At 42.5% G+C, this 17150-nt stretch overlaps 1 protein-coding gene and 2 long non-coding RNA genes across 3 annotated transcripts; 1 reads left to right on the top strand and 2 right to left on the bottom strand.

The window, feature by feature from the left end:
- Positions 1 to 6307: 6307 nt before the first annotated feature.
- On the top strand, positions 6308 to 8199 carry LOC129603694 (uncharacterized). The gene is made up of 2 exons (XR_008693832.1): positions 6308 to 6602; positions 7561 to 8199. It is a non-coding gene; the product is annotated as an uncharacterized LOC129603694 (long non-coding RNA).
- A 47-nt stretch (positions 8200 to 8246) lies between these two features.
- On the bottom strand, positions 8247 to 10657 carry LOC129603692 (uncharacterized). The gene is made up of 3 exons (XR_008693830.1): positions 10569 to 10657; positions 9018 to 9972; positions 8247 to 8587 (listed from the first exon to the last, which is right to left on the bottom strand). It is a non-coding gene; the product is annotated as an uncharacterized LOC129603692 (long non-coding RNA).
- A 95-nt stretch (positions 10658 to 10752) lies between these two features.
- LOC114849460 (NACHT, LRR and PYD domains-containing protein 12-like) lies at positions 10753 to 17066 on the bottom strand. The gene is made up of 10 exons (XM_055506219.1): positions 16880 to 17066; positions 15956 to 16034; positions 15606 to 15834; positions 13640 to 15464; positions 13290 to 13463; positions 12875 to 13048; positions 12479 to 12652; positions 12108 to 12281; positions 11674 to 11720; positions 10753 to 11554 (listed from the first exon to the last, which is right to left on the bottom strand). Exons 1-10 carry the CDS (start codon positions 16948 to 16950, stop codon positions 11025 to 11027), a joined length of 3477 nt encoding a protein of 1158 aa, XP_055362194.1. The 5' UTR covers positions 16951 to 17066; the 3' UTR covers positions 10753 to 11024.
- Positions 17067 to 17150: the final 84 nt, after the last annotated feature.

Raw genomic sequence — 17150 nt, 5'->3', positions numbered from 1 at the left:
ACGACCAGGCCGAAAACCACATTGTTCCTCCTGTATCCGAGGTTCAACTATCGGCCGAATTCTCCTCTCCAGTACCCTGGCATAGACTTTCCCGGGGAGGCTGAGAAGTGTGATCCCCCTATAGTTGGAACACACTCTCCTGTCCCCCTTTTTGTAAAGAGGGACAACCACCCCGGTTGTCCAGTCCAGAGGAACTGTCCCCCTCCTCCACGCGATGTTGCAGAGGCGTGTCACCCAAGACAGCCCCACAACATCCAGAGACTTGAGGTACTCAGGACGGATCTGCTTCCTCAGCAGAAGGCATGTCGGCGGGGTTGAGGAGATCCTCAAAGTACTCCTTCCACCGTCCAATAACATCCCCAGTTGATAACAGTTCCCCACCTCCACTGAAAACAGAGTTGGTAAAGGACTGCTTCCCCCTCCTGAGGCGCCGAACAGTTTGCCAGAATCTCTTTGAGGCCGAGCGATAGTCCTCCTCCACGGCCTCCCCGAACTCCTCCCAAGCCCGGGTTTTTGCCTCCGCAACGGCACGGGCTGCAGCACGCTTGGCCTGCCAGTACCCATCAGCTGCCTCAGGAGTCCTACAGGTCAACCATACCTGGTAGGACTCCTTCTTCAGCTTGATGGCGTCCCTTACCTCCGGCGTCCACCACCGGGTTCGGGGATTACCACCACGACAGGCACCGGAGACCCTGCGTCCACGGCTCCGTACGGCCGCGTTGACGATGGAGACGGAGAACATGGTCCACTCGGACTCTATGTCTCCCACCTCTCTCGGAATCTGGTCGGAGCTCTCCCGGAGGTGTGAGTTAAAGGTCCGTCTAACAGAGGGTTCAGCCAGGCGTTCCCAACAGACCCTCACAATACGTTTGGGCCTGCCAAGTCGTTCCAGCCTCCTTCCCTGCCAGCGGATCCTACTCACCACCAGGTGGTGATCAGTTGACAGCTCAGCCCCTCTCTTCACCCGAGTGTCCAAAACATATGGCCGAAGGTCAGGTGAAACGACTACAAAGTCTATCATCGACCTCCGGCCTAGGGTGTCCTGGTGCCATGTGCACCGATGGACACCCTTATGTTCGAACATGGTGTTTGTTATGGCTAAACTGTGCCTAGCACAGAAGTCCAATAACATAACACCATTCGGGTTCAGATCAGGGAGGCCGTTCCTCCCAATCACGCCTCTCCAGGTATCACTGTCGTTACCTACGTGGGCATTGAAATCTCCCAGAAGAACGATGGGGTCCCCAGTTGGAGCGCTTTCCAACACTCCCTCCAGGGACCCCAAGAAGGCCAGGTACTCCACACTGCCATTTGGCCCGTAAGCACAAATGACGGTGAGTGACCTATCCCCCACCCGAAGGCGCAGGGAAGCGACCCTCTCGTCCACCGGGGAAAACTCCAACACATGGCGACTAAGCTGGGGAGCTATGAGCAAGCCCACACCAGCCCACCGCCTCTCACTGCAGGCAACTCCAGAGTAGAAAAGGGTCCAGCCCCTCTCAAGGAGTTGGGTTCCAGAGCCCAGGCTGTGTGTGGAGGTTAGCCCGAATATTTCTAGCCGGTACCGCTCGACCTCCTGCACAAGCTCCCGTGTGGCCCGGCCACCAGGCGCTCGCATACGAGCCCCAACCCCGGGCCTGGCTCCAGGGTGGGGCCCCGGCTGCGCCATACCGGGCGACGTCTCTGGCCTTAATGGTTTGCCTTTCAGATCTTCATGAAAACATTTTATTTTTGTATACTTTTTTAAGTTTATGATATCCAAAAAAGCTAACTCTAATGTGTGTATATACATATTATATGTGTGTAATATAGTATGTATGTTTAACAAAAAAGGAAAATTGTTATTGCAATGTAGAAGGAGGAGGTAAATGATGCCTTCTTCTGCTTCGTCCTTTGATTGTCCACCTCCCTCCCCCATCGCCCCCTGCTGGATGGGGCAGGAGCCATGGGGAGTGGGCAGACCAGGGGGAACAGGTCCAACAGACATGTCACTATGTGATCGTTATGGGAAAACGGAGCAGTCTTTATTCGAAGCGTTTCGAGCCTGTCTTCCACTAACTGACTGCGGTAGTGTAGTTTCTACTTTTCTGGTTAGTTTTGTCAAGTAGTCAGCATTTTGTGGATTTCAGAAAAAAAGAAGCATATGAATAAAATACATATTCTTACATTTGTCTGTGCAAATAGAACTAAGAGGGATGGAATTAAACCTTTCTATTTGTATGGATCTCTACTTTAGTGGCATCCCTCTGTATTCAAACATTGTACTAATAACATGCTGTCAGGTATGGATGGACAGTCAGTTGTAGCCATTTACTAATGTTGTATTTATTGTACTACAAGTAAAAAACATTTATATATAAATATAGATATATCTATTTGTGGTCTGCAATTCTTGCCCTTAGTTTTTAATTGTAATGCAGGATCCAATGCACTGTCAATGTTTGTTCAGTTTTTCTGACTTCAGTGTGAAGTTCATTTCTATGGTTTTGTTTTTCTTTAGTTCAGCTACTGAATGTAACTTCGAAAACTCTTCTTTTTAGGTAGATGTTTTTATATACATACAATAATCTGTAAATTATAAACATGTAGATGATATAGCAAAATGTTTCTGGCAATATGCTGGACTTCTTCTTCTTCTGATGACCCAAACAGACTGTAATGCCTTGGCCAGACGAGAAGAAAAGAGAGGAAGGAAATGAGAAAAAAAATGGAGGCGGACGAGGGAAGCATTTAAAAATAACACCAGTTCTCTGCAGCCTTAGGGATCTGGAGGGAGAGACTTCAATGTAAATGCTACGGGATCAGTCCCGATCTTTGTCAGCCAGGGGTTTTAAAAATGTATAAACGCAAGGAGACGTGGCACAGAAAAAGATGGGGAAAGTAAATATATTTCAAATGGCGGAAATAACAGACACTTCCATTTGTCTCTGAGAACAGACGCTGGGTCTCCACTGTAGAGCTTCCTACTGCAGGTCAAAACCACAGAGAGTCTGATCTACCTTCTTTACCTCTTGTGACGTGTGTGCGAATTCAGAATATTATAAATCCTGTCCCATGATCATTGTTTAATGTGAAAAACAAAATGTGACATTGTTATTGTCTGTGTTCAATGTATAATGTTACAATGTGTTCCACCCACTGGCATTTTATTAGGTTCACCTGCTATTCATTATGTGGTGGCACATGACACACTCCAGTGTGAGTTCACAATAATAACCAGTAAGAATGAGATGATGGATGTGTAAAACAGTCCCATTAATAGCAGGGTTGTCATGTTGAACGGACTTAGACTGTGTAGACGTACCTAATAAAGTGGCCGGTGAGTGTTTATCATTTCAGATCGTACATATATGCAAGAGTCATGCGAGAGGATACGAACCTTCAAAACTTTGTAGTCACGTAGAAATTAGTTTTTGACAGAAAATCTGATTTTCGAAGAATCATTATATTAAAGAGATCCAGTGTAAAGCTTGTTAATACTGTCTTCTAATGAAAGCCAGTGTTCAGATAGCAGTCAATGAAAGAAGTGCCAACGTTTACTGTGTTGATGCTTCCGTTGGCTCAGCTCAGATGTGTGTAGGAATACAGACAGCTGTCTTTTTAACCAATGAAATCCCTTCATTTGTTGTGGTTGATTTATTGAAATGATCCTAGTTGACTGTATGTTGGAGCCCTTCATATGAGGCAGTGGGTCATGACCAGATGTTTACTCCTCATCATCGTCTTTATTCTTTCTTGTCCAGTTTATCTTTGCAAACAAACTTGGACTCTTGTGTTATTCTTTTGACGGCTGTGGCTCAGTGTGAGGCCTTTCAGTCGTACATCCCAGGTATGCGAATGCAATTATTTCTCTCTCAGCTGAGCGTGTGCGGCCGGCGGCTTTGTTTTCAGTGTCGTGGACGGACCCCTGGAGGAACGTCTTAAAGAATCACAGACTAGGACTGAACCACTGCGGGTGCATCCTGCAGACGGACTTTTTTTTTTTTTTTTTTAAACGCTCTCCACCCCATCGCTCGGCAGAAGAACTCCCTGCGGTGGGATGAACTAACGGAGTATACTTGCTGCAGAGACAGTTTTTGTGTGGGCTCGACCTAAAAGCTGCATATGAACGCTTCCCATGTGACCTCTGATTATGCATTATCAGCTTAAAGGTCACGCCACAGCGGTACGTTTTCTTTAATGGTTATATATATCATTGCAGTTATTGTATTTCTTTAAGTAAAGTTCTGGTAAACAGTGTGAAGTGAGGCTACCAATGCAGTTCTTCTTCCAAATTGGTTTTAAAGTCAACGCAAATTAATTTACTTGTTGGTTATGATGACGTGTTTATTTCCTGTGAGATCTGTCTCAGTGAGCACAAATGTAAAGACTATGCATCAAGCATAAATGTTGAAAAACATTTAAATATTTATAATTGATATATACATATATATGTGTATAAGCTGCACTATCAGCCTTCAAACAAGACATGAACATGTGGGAAGCTACAGGCTGTAACAGCTGGATGTGGAGCATTGTTGTGATGATGGAAGAGCCAGTCTTTCCTGCTTTCAGTTGTTTTCAGCTCATCTGAGCTTCCCAAAACTTGGTCCATTCGGATGTTCTGACACTTGCAATTAAGTATACTGTTACCTTTAAAACCCATGTTATTCCCCAAACCTCAGCAGCCTCCCTGTCCTATGCAGATCCCGAAGCAAAAACGTCTGAATGCTGATTATTGAGTAAAAACTGAAAGAAAAACTGAATTCTTCCATTCTGTTTGTATTTGTGGGCTTTTTTTTGTCTCATTCGTCAGTTTGTGGCCTCAGTGGTGCTTTATTCTTTATGTATCCTCCCTTCTTCTTCCTGATCAGTAGTGGAACATTGTATTACTGTACATTACACAAACAAAGAGATCCTGATGTCTAATTGCAGCTTCACTTAATCAAATTGTTTTTTTGTTTGTTGTTTTTGTTTTGTTCTAGGTATTATTAGATTTTTTACCTGGTTATTGTTTCTGTATGCTCTCAATCTGCTTCAACAAATATGGTTTATTATATATGATTATCATAACTATTGTTACAGTTATTGCTACCACAGCTATTATTAATAAACACTTCTTTCCTCAGTAACTCTGTCCTGTTGTTATTTTAAAAGTCTTTGAGCATGAGCAGCACAAATTCATACACACATGATAATAAAAAATTAAAAGGTATCCAAAACTAAACAGACAGAAAAAAATCTAACAAATCTTTAAGCTTTTTAAGACATAATTTAGATCAGATTTAGTTAGAGACAACTCATTTGACTACATGCAGTGTTCGGCTAATCTGATATTTAGATAAATGGCTCCTTCTAGTGGCAGTTCCACACTCTGACACCACCACACGCTCAGAATCATCAGTGGTGTGAATGCAATATAAATACACCTGTACCTGTGGTACAAATTATGCAAAGCACTTCTCTTAATACCAGGACCTCTGCTCCTTTTACACCCCAGTGGCTACAGGGATTCACTGGGAGCCTTAGTTATCAGACTCCATCGTCCCAAAGTCGAATAAAGCCAATGCCATCATCAAATGTCTTCGTTTAGTGAATGCCATAGACAGTCTATTTGAGGTAATACTTATTGCCTTTTGTTTATTATGTAACAATGTGCAGCTCACTGTCTGATACCAAAGAACCCATGTAATGATGATAATATGGATCAGTGACTAGAGGAGCGGTAGGGAATGATAAAGCTTAAATACTAGTCAGTGGTGCGATAAATTAACTTCTCTAAAACAGTTCTGAACAAATTTGTATTGTTAAGGTAAATAAACAGATTTAATTATAATGAGTAACTGATTCATAAAATAAATTCCCTTTCATTTATGTAGTCTCTTCAGAGGAAATATGTCAGCCAAGATATGCCACTTCCAGAAATATGCACACAACCATCTGAACCATCTCATAGTTATAAATTCAGATGCTGGTCAAACTCCTTGATACACTAAGTTACTCACTGTTCTTTTCTTTTTCTCCCTCTGTCTTACATGCCACCATCATATTTCATGTTAAAGGGCTCATATCATGCAAAATCCACTTTTTAGACATTTTGGAGCGTTCCTATGACTCTATGGGTCACATATACACACACTGAGCACGGTAGAAATGCATTTCCTGCTTTTTTCACATTTTGAAAACGTAAATTTTCTCACCCAATGAAAACAGACCACGACCTACTCTGAGGCCGTGTCCCAGTTGTCGTCACACTGGTTGAAAGTTCTCCCTGCAAATCCTGAACCACCACCCCCACAATGATCCCGAACCAAAACTGGACGCCATTTCCCCCTCTCACTCACCGTGAACAGACCAGCACGGCAGCGCCCAAGTCCTCCCATAGAAATAGTTCGGTTCTTGGGTGTTCTAACCAACACCAAAGTCTATTCACTTTACCAAGGGATCAACAAGTGAGGATTTGTGGGTCACTTTTATTTTTAACGGACCGGTGCCAGAAACACTGCCTCAGCATTTATACGTATGTGCATTTCAAACGAGGGTGCGTACAATGCTGGATTTGTTTCACGGCTCCTGTTGGAAAAAAAGGACCTATTCCTAAAGTCCGTCATCCACTCACTGCAGTAAGTACATGCTTGATATTTATAATGTTTTAAAATGTTAGTTTGTCTGTTTAAATGTAGTAACCTATGTGTGAGGCAAGTTACTAGCTAGCTATGCTAACGGCTACAGCAAGTCGAGCCTTTGTCCCCTTCAAATGTGCTCATGTGGGCTCCTGCAGCCACACACCTGTGTGGAGAAAAGCTAATGATTATCGTAACGGCATCGAGCGGCTACAGGCAGGGAGCGGTGGGTCTAGCGTCTGTCCTTTTTCTGTAATCTCATACACCTGCGGGGAACAACTGATCGTTATCGCCCTTTCAGCAGCGACAGGCAGGAAGCAGTGGATCTAGCTAGCTGTAGTAAGTTTGTGCTTGATACTTGTGATATCTAAATATGTTAGTTGGGTCTGTTTAAAATGCAGTTACCCACATGTGAGAGAAGCTAATCGCTAGCGTCGCTAACGGCTACAGTGAGTCAACTGAGCCTTTGTCCCTTTCAAATGTGCTACTCTGAGTTGGTGCAATCACACACCTGTGTGGGGAACAGCTAATAGCGATGGGCCTTCGATCGGCCACAGGCAGGAAATGGTGGATCGAGCTTTTGTCCTGTTGACGTGCTGCCGCTCCTGTTTGTGTTGCGTTAGCCGTTAGCATGCCTTTAGGCCTTTGCACTTTAGAGCTACAGCTGGTCGATCGCTACAAAAAGAACCTGCAGATGAACGCGGTTATGTTTATTACCCCGTCCTGTCCAGCCTAAATCAAATTGTGATTTGGGGTTATGTCATTGTTCTATCAAATTCTAACATGATTAGTTGGAATGATTACTGTGTTGTGTTTCAAGCTTAGTTGCTAATTAGTCACATCTCAATACAATACCTGCTGCTTATCTGGTCAGTTACCTATAGCTTGTACCATAGCCATTATATTTGTAGGACCAATACAATTTACAGTAAATGTAACAGTCTTTTCTATACTGTAGGAGGGCTCATCCCAGTTACCCACATGCAAGGAGGCTGTCAAACAGAGAAATCACTGCAGACTGTTGGTACACGGACATCTGCTGCCCAGCTCAGGAGTAAAGGTATGTAAGTTTGTATGTACCAACAGTAAGTAATAGAAGATTTTAATTGGTATATACTGTTTAGATTTTATATTTGAATTGTAACAACTGTTTATCTGTTGTTTTAGCACAGACAGGCCTGTCCTCTTGTTTGGTTTAATTTTTTGTCTGGTATTGTGTGTTCTTACATTAGAGAAGGTTTTGACCTACATAATAATTAACATTTCACTAATCTACAATTCTGATTGCACTACCTTTTGTTTTGATGAGGTGATGGTGAGGACAGCCACAGCTTCCATCTGGTAGAGGACTGCTTCCGCTCAGTCTTCCAAATAGTGATGAGAACAAGGATCACCACATCTCCCTGTTTACCCTACTTTCATGCATTTCGTCTGCAAGGCCCTGCAAAAGCTTCTCCTTCGTCCTCAAACCCCCAGACTTCTTAATTAACTCAGTAACCTATACATTGCACATTGGAGTGTGAAGGTAACAGTTTGTTCTAGCTTTGGAGTAGTGGTGTATTTTTTTGGTTTACAATAAAGTTGGCTTTAACTATTATGTATTTCACTGAACTCTGTTTCTGAAGGGAAAACCCTTTTATTTAGGAAATCATAGTATTGAAATTATATGTTTTTCTCTTTCTAATATGGTAAGCTATAAAGTTGAAGCGGCCATAAATAAAACGCATATAAATTATATATAAATAAAGTTAAAAAAATTCTTAATGAGTGTTGCACTCACAAAAAACACATTTTTACTCAAATGGTAAAGGAGTTATTCTACAGGTGGTCTACATCAATCATACTATGAGTGTTTTAGTGTTTTATCCATCAGGAAACTGCCTTCATCTACAACCCAAGCATGAAGAGATGGCAACTCAGATTCTTCACCCCAGGAATCCTCAGCACCAGCCCACTAGCCTCTGTAGACTAGATACCTGTAACAACTTTAGATACAGAGACATATTACTGTCAAATTTATCATGAATGACAAAAAACATAATTAAAAGCAGTAAAAATACATTAGGTCAATATATAATTTGAACCAATGCTTTTTGTTCCCAGGAAGGTCATGCAGTGATTGCTCTAAATATTAATGCACATTTTTAAATAAAATTGTCAGAGCAGCAGCACAAGTAAGACAAAAACAGTGAAATGTGTAAATGTAAAATGTATTTATATTATTTCAGCTATGCTCTCAAACTTATTTATTTGTATAATGTAAGCTAAAGTAGTGTTTTCTATTAACGAGAGTTTTCCAGGTAAGTCATGTTGTGAATATTGAAGCTGCACACGCCATTTAGCATACGCATTAGCAACCGCTAGTCGCTTTGCAAATTACATAAATCAATTAAATTGAAGTAAATGCGACATTACCAATGAGACACATCTTGCATCAGCCGAAATGTGTTGACTTCAACAGCCTCCTCTTCAGCTTCAGGGTCAGATTCGGGATCGTAGACGTATGGTTCTACAACGCTACGAATCAGCTTGTTAATGTTGTGTAGTCCTGTAGTGGGTCTTCTTCTTCTGTGGAGGATTGCGGTGGATTGCGTTCTCAATGTCGCACTACTGCCACCTATTGTATCGTAACCGTGCGGTGGCTCGTATCCATGGAGCCAATTTAAAAAAAAAACAACAAAAAAGGTATGCGCTTCCGCACAGAGGTGTGGTGAGCAGCTTCGCTTGCGACACGCCCAGAAAACACAGCGTTTGCTGATGGAGAGTGAAAACCACACATTGACAGGGGCAGTGTGGACGATCTAAAGGGTTTTATGGGATGAAAATTTACAGAGACCTTACTGAGACATTAAAGTCTAATATTTTTTAGAATGAAAAGCATGATATGACTCCTTTAATATAAAGCAGGGATCTGTAACGGCCGCTAGATGGCGCCATTACTCTGCTGTAATAGGGCAGGGAGCGCGGATTGTCCCTTGCTGGACACCGTACTGTCGTGAATTCTAACGTTTTCTATGTTTTTTGTTAGCAGGCGAGCTGTTGTCTTGTAATAGATAAAGTTCTGCTATCCCTCTGGGGCATGTATTTAGTGGTACATTTGTATAAGACACTGCACTATGCTGTGGTATAGAAATGTATATGTTTGCGCTAAGCAAATTAATGTGTTGTTGTCACATAGAGTCGCAATATTTTATTCAAGTGAGCGGATTAAATTTGTACGATAAGATGAGTTTCACTATATGACCGATAGGTGGCGGTACTGCACCTTTAAGGATACTGTCCGCTGTCTCATCTGCGGTTCGTCGTCGTCAAACTGACGTTTGCTTCCCTCCTGCTTGTTTTAGCTGCTGTCAGCTGTTCTCAACCAGTGCTGTAGAGGAGGGAAAGACAGGTTAACTAGCGGGTCAAGGTGCTGCTGTTGATTTGGGTGCAAACAGTGGCAGACGTGACATCACACTCAGCATTGAGTGACTGCAACTTAAAACTGACTGTCATGACTCATTAGTAGAGTAACAGACATCAGATCAAAAAGAATAGAGACAAGGTTTATTATTTAAGGCCTGAATCCCCAAATAATGCTAGATGTTTTTAAGGTCTTGTTGTGAAGTAAACGGTAAATACAACCTTAACCATATTATTCCGAGAGATAAGATGCTGCTGCTGTAAAGACAGGTTGTTGGTTCAAGTCCTCCATACCTGTAGATGCTTTCAAGTCCTTTTTGTGTAAATAAACTATAAATACAACACTGAACATGCCACAACTTGAACGGAGCAGTGGCTCAGAGGTTAAGAGGTTGTTCTTGTGAAGTTAGGTTGAGGGTTCAAATTTTGCATGATTCTAGAAACTTTTGGATGCGGCTCTCAAAGTGTAGGCTTAAAAGTGCGCCAGAAGCATCTCCAAGTGTGAAGGGATCCTCAGTGGTGTACTGGGTAAGACGATGAGCATAAGTCGCAAGGCGTGCACACCTCATGATCGAATCCTGGGCACTGCTGGTTCCTGGACCACACAACAGTCCTGAAGGGGCTCCAGGGGGGGCCGTGTCCCCCCTGCGTTTCCAGAGAGGTGGAAAGAAGGCCTTATGAAACTGAGAAGTAAAACTAACTAGAATTTTGAACAAAAGCAAAAAATTTAATTGACTAAAACAGACAGTTAAAGGTTACATACATGTTTATTATAGCACACAATCTGGAGATTTGATCAATGATCAGTGTTTGTCAGAAGAACAGTGAATAAAACTTCAAATGAAATGATTCATGGAAAGATCAAGAAATGGGACAAGAGGTGTAATGCAAAGATCACACAATCCCCAAGTAGCTCCATAGTTTGTTTTAATACATCTAGCTGACATGACAACAGGACAGACATGAACAGACTGAACTATGTTCCAAAGTGACAACGTTTCTCTGACAGAATCAAACTCACTACGACACATCACACAGAGACACTGAGGAATCAGGAGACCAGAACCCAAACCCGAGATAAAGAAGTTCAGTGAATGTGGTGTTGATGGTGTGAAGGTGGATCAGTTTGTCAGAGGAGACTCTGTAGAAGGACAGAGAACCAGCAGGACAGTCCACATACACTGATACTCTGTCAGACACAGAGGAGTAGATGAGTGTTACTATGTTATTGTGTCTGACAGAGTAACCATTATCAGAGCAGATCAGACTCCAGGACTGATCGTTGAATCCAAACCAACAGTCATCACTGCGTCCTTTCCTTCTGATTCCTCTGTAACTCACTGATATTTCAACTCTTCCTCTCCACTCAACCTCCCAGTAACAGCGACCAGTCAGACCATTACTACACAGCAGCTGAGGAAAGACGTCAAATCTGTCTGGATGATCAGGATATGACTCATCCTTCTTCACACATGTCACCTTCCTGTTGTTGTCAGACAGTTGTAGTTTCCTGTTCACTGTGTTTGTGTCGATGGTGAGTTGACAGAAATCTGATGGAGAGAACAAGACACAATCCAGCTGCAGTTATTCATCCATCATCAGTTTGATGACGACTCATGACAGTTTGAAGATGGTTGAATGTTGCTGATCTCAGTAAAAATACACTTACACTTGCTCAGACCTAGTCTCAACCATCGGACTCCACCAGGCTCCACTCTGAAAGGAGGAGGGGGTCAGAGACATGCAGACATGGACATTACATGGCTCTCACACACATATTGTTGTAGCATTGTGTTCAGATGGAGGCTTGAATGTAGTGATGGACATTCAGCAACAACTAAGGAGATGGATCCTTATCTTGGAATCTACGAAGCAGGAGGTGACGTGGAGAAAAGCTTTGACTTTTCTATTTCACTTCATCATTTTTGGTGTCAGACACCTGCTTTCAGTCTCACTCTGTCATCACTAAACTAATGTGACACCACAGGAAGCAAAGTCTGAATGTGTTTATTATCACACACTCCAAGGTTGGGTTCTAAGTTCATAATGCTCCACATCCCTACTTGCTCCTCCATCAGACACTGTGTGTAGTTGTGTCCATACCTGAGAGTGTCCAGTCTCCAGTGTGGATCCTTGACTCCAGCAGACAGCAGCTCCACTCCTGAGTCTCCTGGATGATTGTAGCTCAGGTCCAGCTCTCTCAGATGGGAGGGGTTGGAGCTCAGAGCTGAGGCCAGAGAGACACAAGCTTCCTCTGAGAGCAGACAGCCTGACAGCCTGCTGGCACAAAACAACAAAGACTTGGTCACAGTTACACACCATCATTAAGTCACACACTACAACCACTCCTGATGGAGACACATATTGACAAACCTACAATAAAATCAATCAAATGAGTAATATTTCTGGTTTAAACCATACAATATGAAGTACAAAAGATTGTCAAATGAAAGAACACACTGAAAAATCTTGACCTGAGAGTCTCCAGTCGACAGTGAGGACTCTTCAGTCCAGCGCACAGAACATTCAGTCCTGAATTCTGCAGGTTGTTGTTATTCAGGTCCAGTTCTCTCAGACTAGAGGACTGAGAGCTGAGAGCTGAGGACAGAGCTTCACAGCTTCTCTCTGACAGGTCACACACACTCAGGCTGAGACAGAGGTGGACAAAATTATAAACAATGCAATGTTATATTTCAAATCTTAACTTTAAATTAAAGTATATACACATACATAAAATATACACAATATTTAAAAAAAACTGCTAGAACAAGCAACTGATGGAAGATATAAGTTAGTTTAAACTGTTTAATCTCTTATTTTAAAGGTTTGACATCTGAAAACACTCGCATTTAAAACAATAAGAATAAAACCTGAGAGTCTCCAGTCGACAGTGAGGACTCTTCAGTCCAGCGCACAGAACATTCACTCCTGAATTCTGCAGGTTGTTGTTACTCAGGTCCAGTTCTCTCAGACTAGAGGACTGAGAGCTGAGAACTGAGGACAGAGCTTCACAGCTTCTCTCTGACAGGTCACAGCTACTCAGTCTGAGACACAGGTGGACAAAATTATAAACAATGCAATGTTATTTTTCATATCTTAACTTTAACTTAAAATACACACATTATATAAACATATATACAAATACAGAAAATATACACATTATTTAAAAAAAACTGCTAGAACAAGCAACTGATGGAAGATATAAGTTAGTTTAAACTGTTTAATCTTTTATTTTAAGGGTTTGACATCTTAAAACACTTGCATTTAAAACAATAGGAATAAAACCTGAGAGTCTCCAGTCGACAGTGAGGACTCTTCAGTCCAGCACACAGTAGCTTCACTCCTGAATCCTGCAGGTTGTTGTTACTCAGGTCCAGTTCTCTCAGACTAGAGGACTGAGAGCTGAGAACTGAGGACAGAGCTTCACAGCTTCTCTCTGACAGGTTACAGCTACTCAGTCTGGTAAGAAAGTAATGAACATGAATTGTAATCAAAATGAAACATGAACAACACTAAAAAAATCAGTCGAGCAGAGAACTGTAACCACATTTGGTTACAGTCACGTCTCTCATTCAAAACAGTACTGATTAAATAAATGGTACATTCAACATTTAGAAGCTTTACAAAATACTTACAGAGCTGTGTTGGAAACTTTGACCACAGGCAACAACCTCAGAAAAGCCTCCTCTGTAGCAAAGAATTTATTCAGGTCAAATACTTCAAGATCATTTGCTGAAGACAATAAGATGAAAACCAGAGCTGACCACTGGGCAGGAGACAGTTTATCTGTGGAGAGACCTCCTGGTTTCAGATAGTATTGGATGTCCTTTACTAGAAAACAATCATTCAGTTCATTTAGACAGTGGAAGAGGTTGATGCTTTTCTCTACAGAAGGAAACTCTTTAATTTTCTTCTTGATGTACTGAACTGTTTCCTGATTGGTTTTTAAATTACTTGTCATTCGTGTCATCAAACCTTGTAAGAATGTCTGATTTTTCTTAAGAGAAAATCCCAGGAGGAAGCGGAGGACCAGGTCCAGGTGTCCATTTGGACTTTCTAAAGCCTTGTCCACAGCAACGTGGTAGAACGGTGCATGTTCATGTTTCATCATAAAAGGTTTCATTAGCATATGTCTAATCACAGAAAACTGTGGTGATGATTGTTGTTCTGACAAAAGACTGACTCCAGAGTTGATGAAGGTCAGATGGACATGAAGAGCAGCCAGAAACTCCTGAACACTCAGATGGACGAAGCAGAAAACCTTGTCCTGATACAGCCCTTTTTCCTCTTTAAAGACCTGTGTGAACACTCCTGAATAAACTGAGGCTGCTCTGACATCGATGCCACACTCTGTCAGGTCTGACTCATAGAAGATCAGGTTTCCTTTCTGCAGCTGCTCAAAAGCCACTTTTCCCAGAGACTTAATCATCTTCCTGCTCTTCTTATTCCAGTGTGAATCTGTCTCAGCTCCTCCATCATACTTGATGTTCTTCACTTTGGTCTGAACCACCAGGAAGTGGATGTACATCTCTGTCAGGGTCTTGGGCAGCTCTCCTCCCTCTCTGGTTTCCAGCAGATCCTCCAGAACCGTAGCAGTGATCCAGCAGAAGACTGGGATGTGGCACATGATGTGGAGGCTTCGTGACGTCTTGATGTGGGACATGATTGTTGTGGCCTGCTGCTCATCTGTGAATCTCTTCCTGAAGTACTCCTCCTTCTGTGGGTCAGTGAACCCTCTGACCTCCGTCACCATGTCAACACACACAGGAGGGATCTGATTGGCTGCTGCAGGTCGTGTGGTGATCCAGAGGTGAGCAGAGGGAAGCAGGTTCCCCCTGATCAGGTTTGTCAGCAGCACATCCACTGAGGTGGATTCTGTGACATCAGTCAGGATTTTAGTCTTGTTGAAGTCCAGGGGAAGTCGACACTCATCCAGACCGTCCAAGATAATAACAACCTGAAACTGATCAAACCTGCAGATTCCTGCTGCTTTGGTTTCACTGAAGAAGTGATGAATAAGTTTCACCAAGCTGAACTTTTGCTCTTTCAGCACATTCAGCTCTCTGAAGGTGAATGGAAATGTGAAGTGTATGTCCTGGTTGGCTTTGCCTTCAGCCCAGTCCAGAGTGAACTTCTGTGTTAGGACTGTTTTCCCAATGCCAGCCACTCCCTTTGTCATCACTGTTCTGATGGCTCCATCTCTTCCAGTTGAGCCTATAAAGACATCTTCTGGTCTGATGCTTGGTTCTGCTCTGTCTGGTTTCCTGGAGGCTGTTTCAATCTGTCTGACCTCATGTTCATCGTTGACCTCTCCAGTCCCTCCCTCTGTGATGTAGAGCTCTGTGTAGATCTGGTTCAGAAGGGTTGGGTTTCCTGCTTTAGCGATGCCTTCAAAGACACACTGGAACTTCTGCCTCAGGTGAGATTTAAGTTGATCCTGACAAAGTGCAGCAGAAGATCCTGAATGAACAAGAAAATGGTTATGATTCATGAAGATAGACGAATGAGACTTTGGTCCACATACTGTATGAAAAAAAACTTAACTCAACAAATCAGTAAATATGTGATTGCTTCTCTGATTATGTAGATAAATGCTCTTACTGCTCTGCAGGCGGTCAGCCAGCTCCTCTTGCTTCATCCTCCTCAGGAAGTTTGCTGTGATCTTCAGAAACGCGTCTCTGCTGCTCCTCTTCTGCTCTTCATCCTCACCATCCAACTCCTCCTTATCCCCCCCCTGATTCTCTAAGCATTCTGGGTAATCTGGACTCAGAACCTTCTGGATCTTCTTCAGCTCCTTCTTCACAAATGTGACAATGTTTTCCTCCAGCAGCTGGAACAGAAACTAAATGAATCACCTCATCTAACTAAAACCATGGAGCCAAACATCAGATTTGTGTCAATATTGGACACACTGACAGTATATTTACAGTAGTAGTTGTACATGTACAGACCATAAATATGGAGTCCAGGTGTGTTTGGTGCTGCTGGACAGACTGAGCACTGGGAACCTCTGAGCTCTGCTGGTCCACTCTGTGGAGGAACCATGAAGAATGAGTCACATGACAAGACATAAGACAAATTGTGTTCTATGATCGATCCCCTTCTGTGAGCTGTCACACATGGGTGTGCTCAGGACACACACAAGGATGGGATCAACTGGAAACAAACTCGTGAGGTAAACGTCCATGAAGTAATGTTTGATGTGAGCAGTGAGTCAGAGACTCCCTGTAGTGTTGAAGGTTTACTGTCACAGTCAGTTGTTTCAGACTCAGCGGCTCTGTTCATTGTTCAACACATCTCTGCCTCATCTCTAAACAAGTGTTGGAATAAGGAAGCTGCAGAGGTCAGACTGGTTTTACTAGGCAGCTCCCAGTGTGATTATGTTAAACTGTGCGAGTATGAAGCAGAGCTGCTGCTCACACTAGGAACATTTTACTACTTCCTACATTCATTCATTGTTGGGCGTCAGCCCTGGTGCCGACACCGGAGACCAACATTTGTCTAGTAGTAGTCTCCAGTAGTAACTTTAATTTACTGCTGGAAGTAAAGATGCTTTAAGAAATTTAGCCAAAAAATAATGTAGAAACATTAGTAAACGGATTTGATTAGAGTTGAACATTTTTGTTGACATCTGCCTGCAAGTCAGCACTTCATTAAAAGAGGATCAGCTCCTGAGACACTCTATAAGATCAGAGCTTTAGCTACTGGCTGAATAGAGATTTGAGTGTTTGCTGGAAGAACAGTTAAAAATAAGCTTCTCGTTCACATCAACACCTCTAACTCACATCAGAAAGATTGAGAAATGAAACACAAGCATTTATCATCATATAAACTTTGCACTGTATTGTTCAACTTGATTCAAATGAACAACTCACTTTGACTCTAATGCATGTTGGTCTTTAAAATCAATAATAAATCCCCTTGACTCATCGCTCTGGAAGGACATGCAGCTGGGTTCAGGTTCAAGTTCAGCACATTTTTGTCTCTGATTAAACCTGACAGAAAAACAACTTTGGTGACTCTCACATATTCAGTCCACATTTAGCTTCATAAATGACCAATAATACAAAATATGCGATGATGACATATTAATTAGTATCTGTGACTTCAGACAGAATCAGTCAGATGGCCTTAGTCATCTCACCT

Source organism: Betta splendens, chromosome 24, assembly GCF_900634795.4.
Source record: "Betta splendens chromosome 24, fBetSpl5.4, whole genome shotgun sequence".
Lineage (NCBI taxonomy): Eukaryota > Metazoa > Chordata > Actinopteri > Anabantiformes > Osphronemidae > Betta > Betta splendens.
The sequence above is the reverse complement of the archived record's forward strand: the minus strand, read 5'-3'. Positions and strand labels throughout refer to the sequence as shown.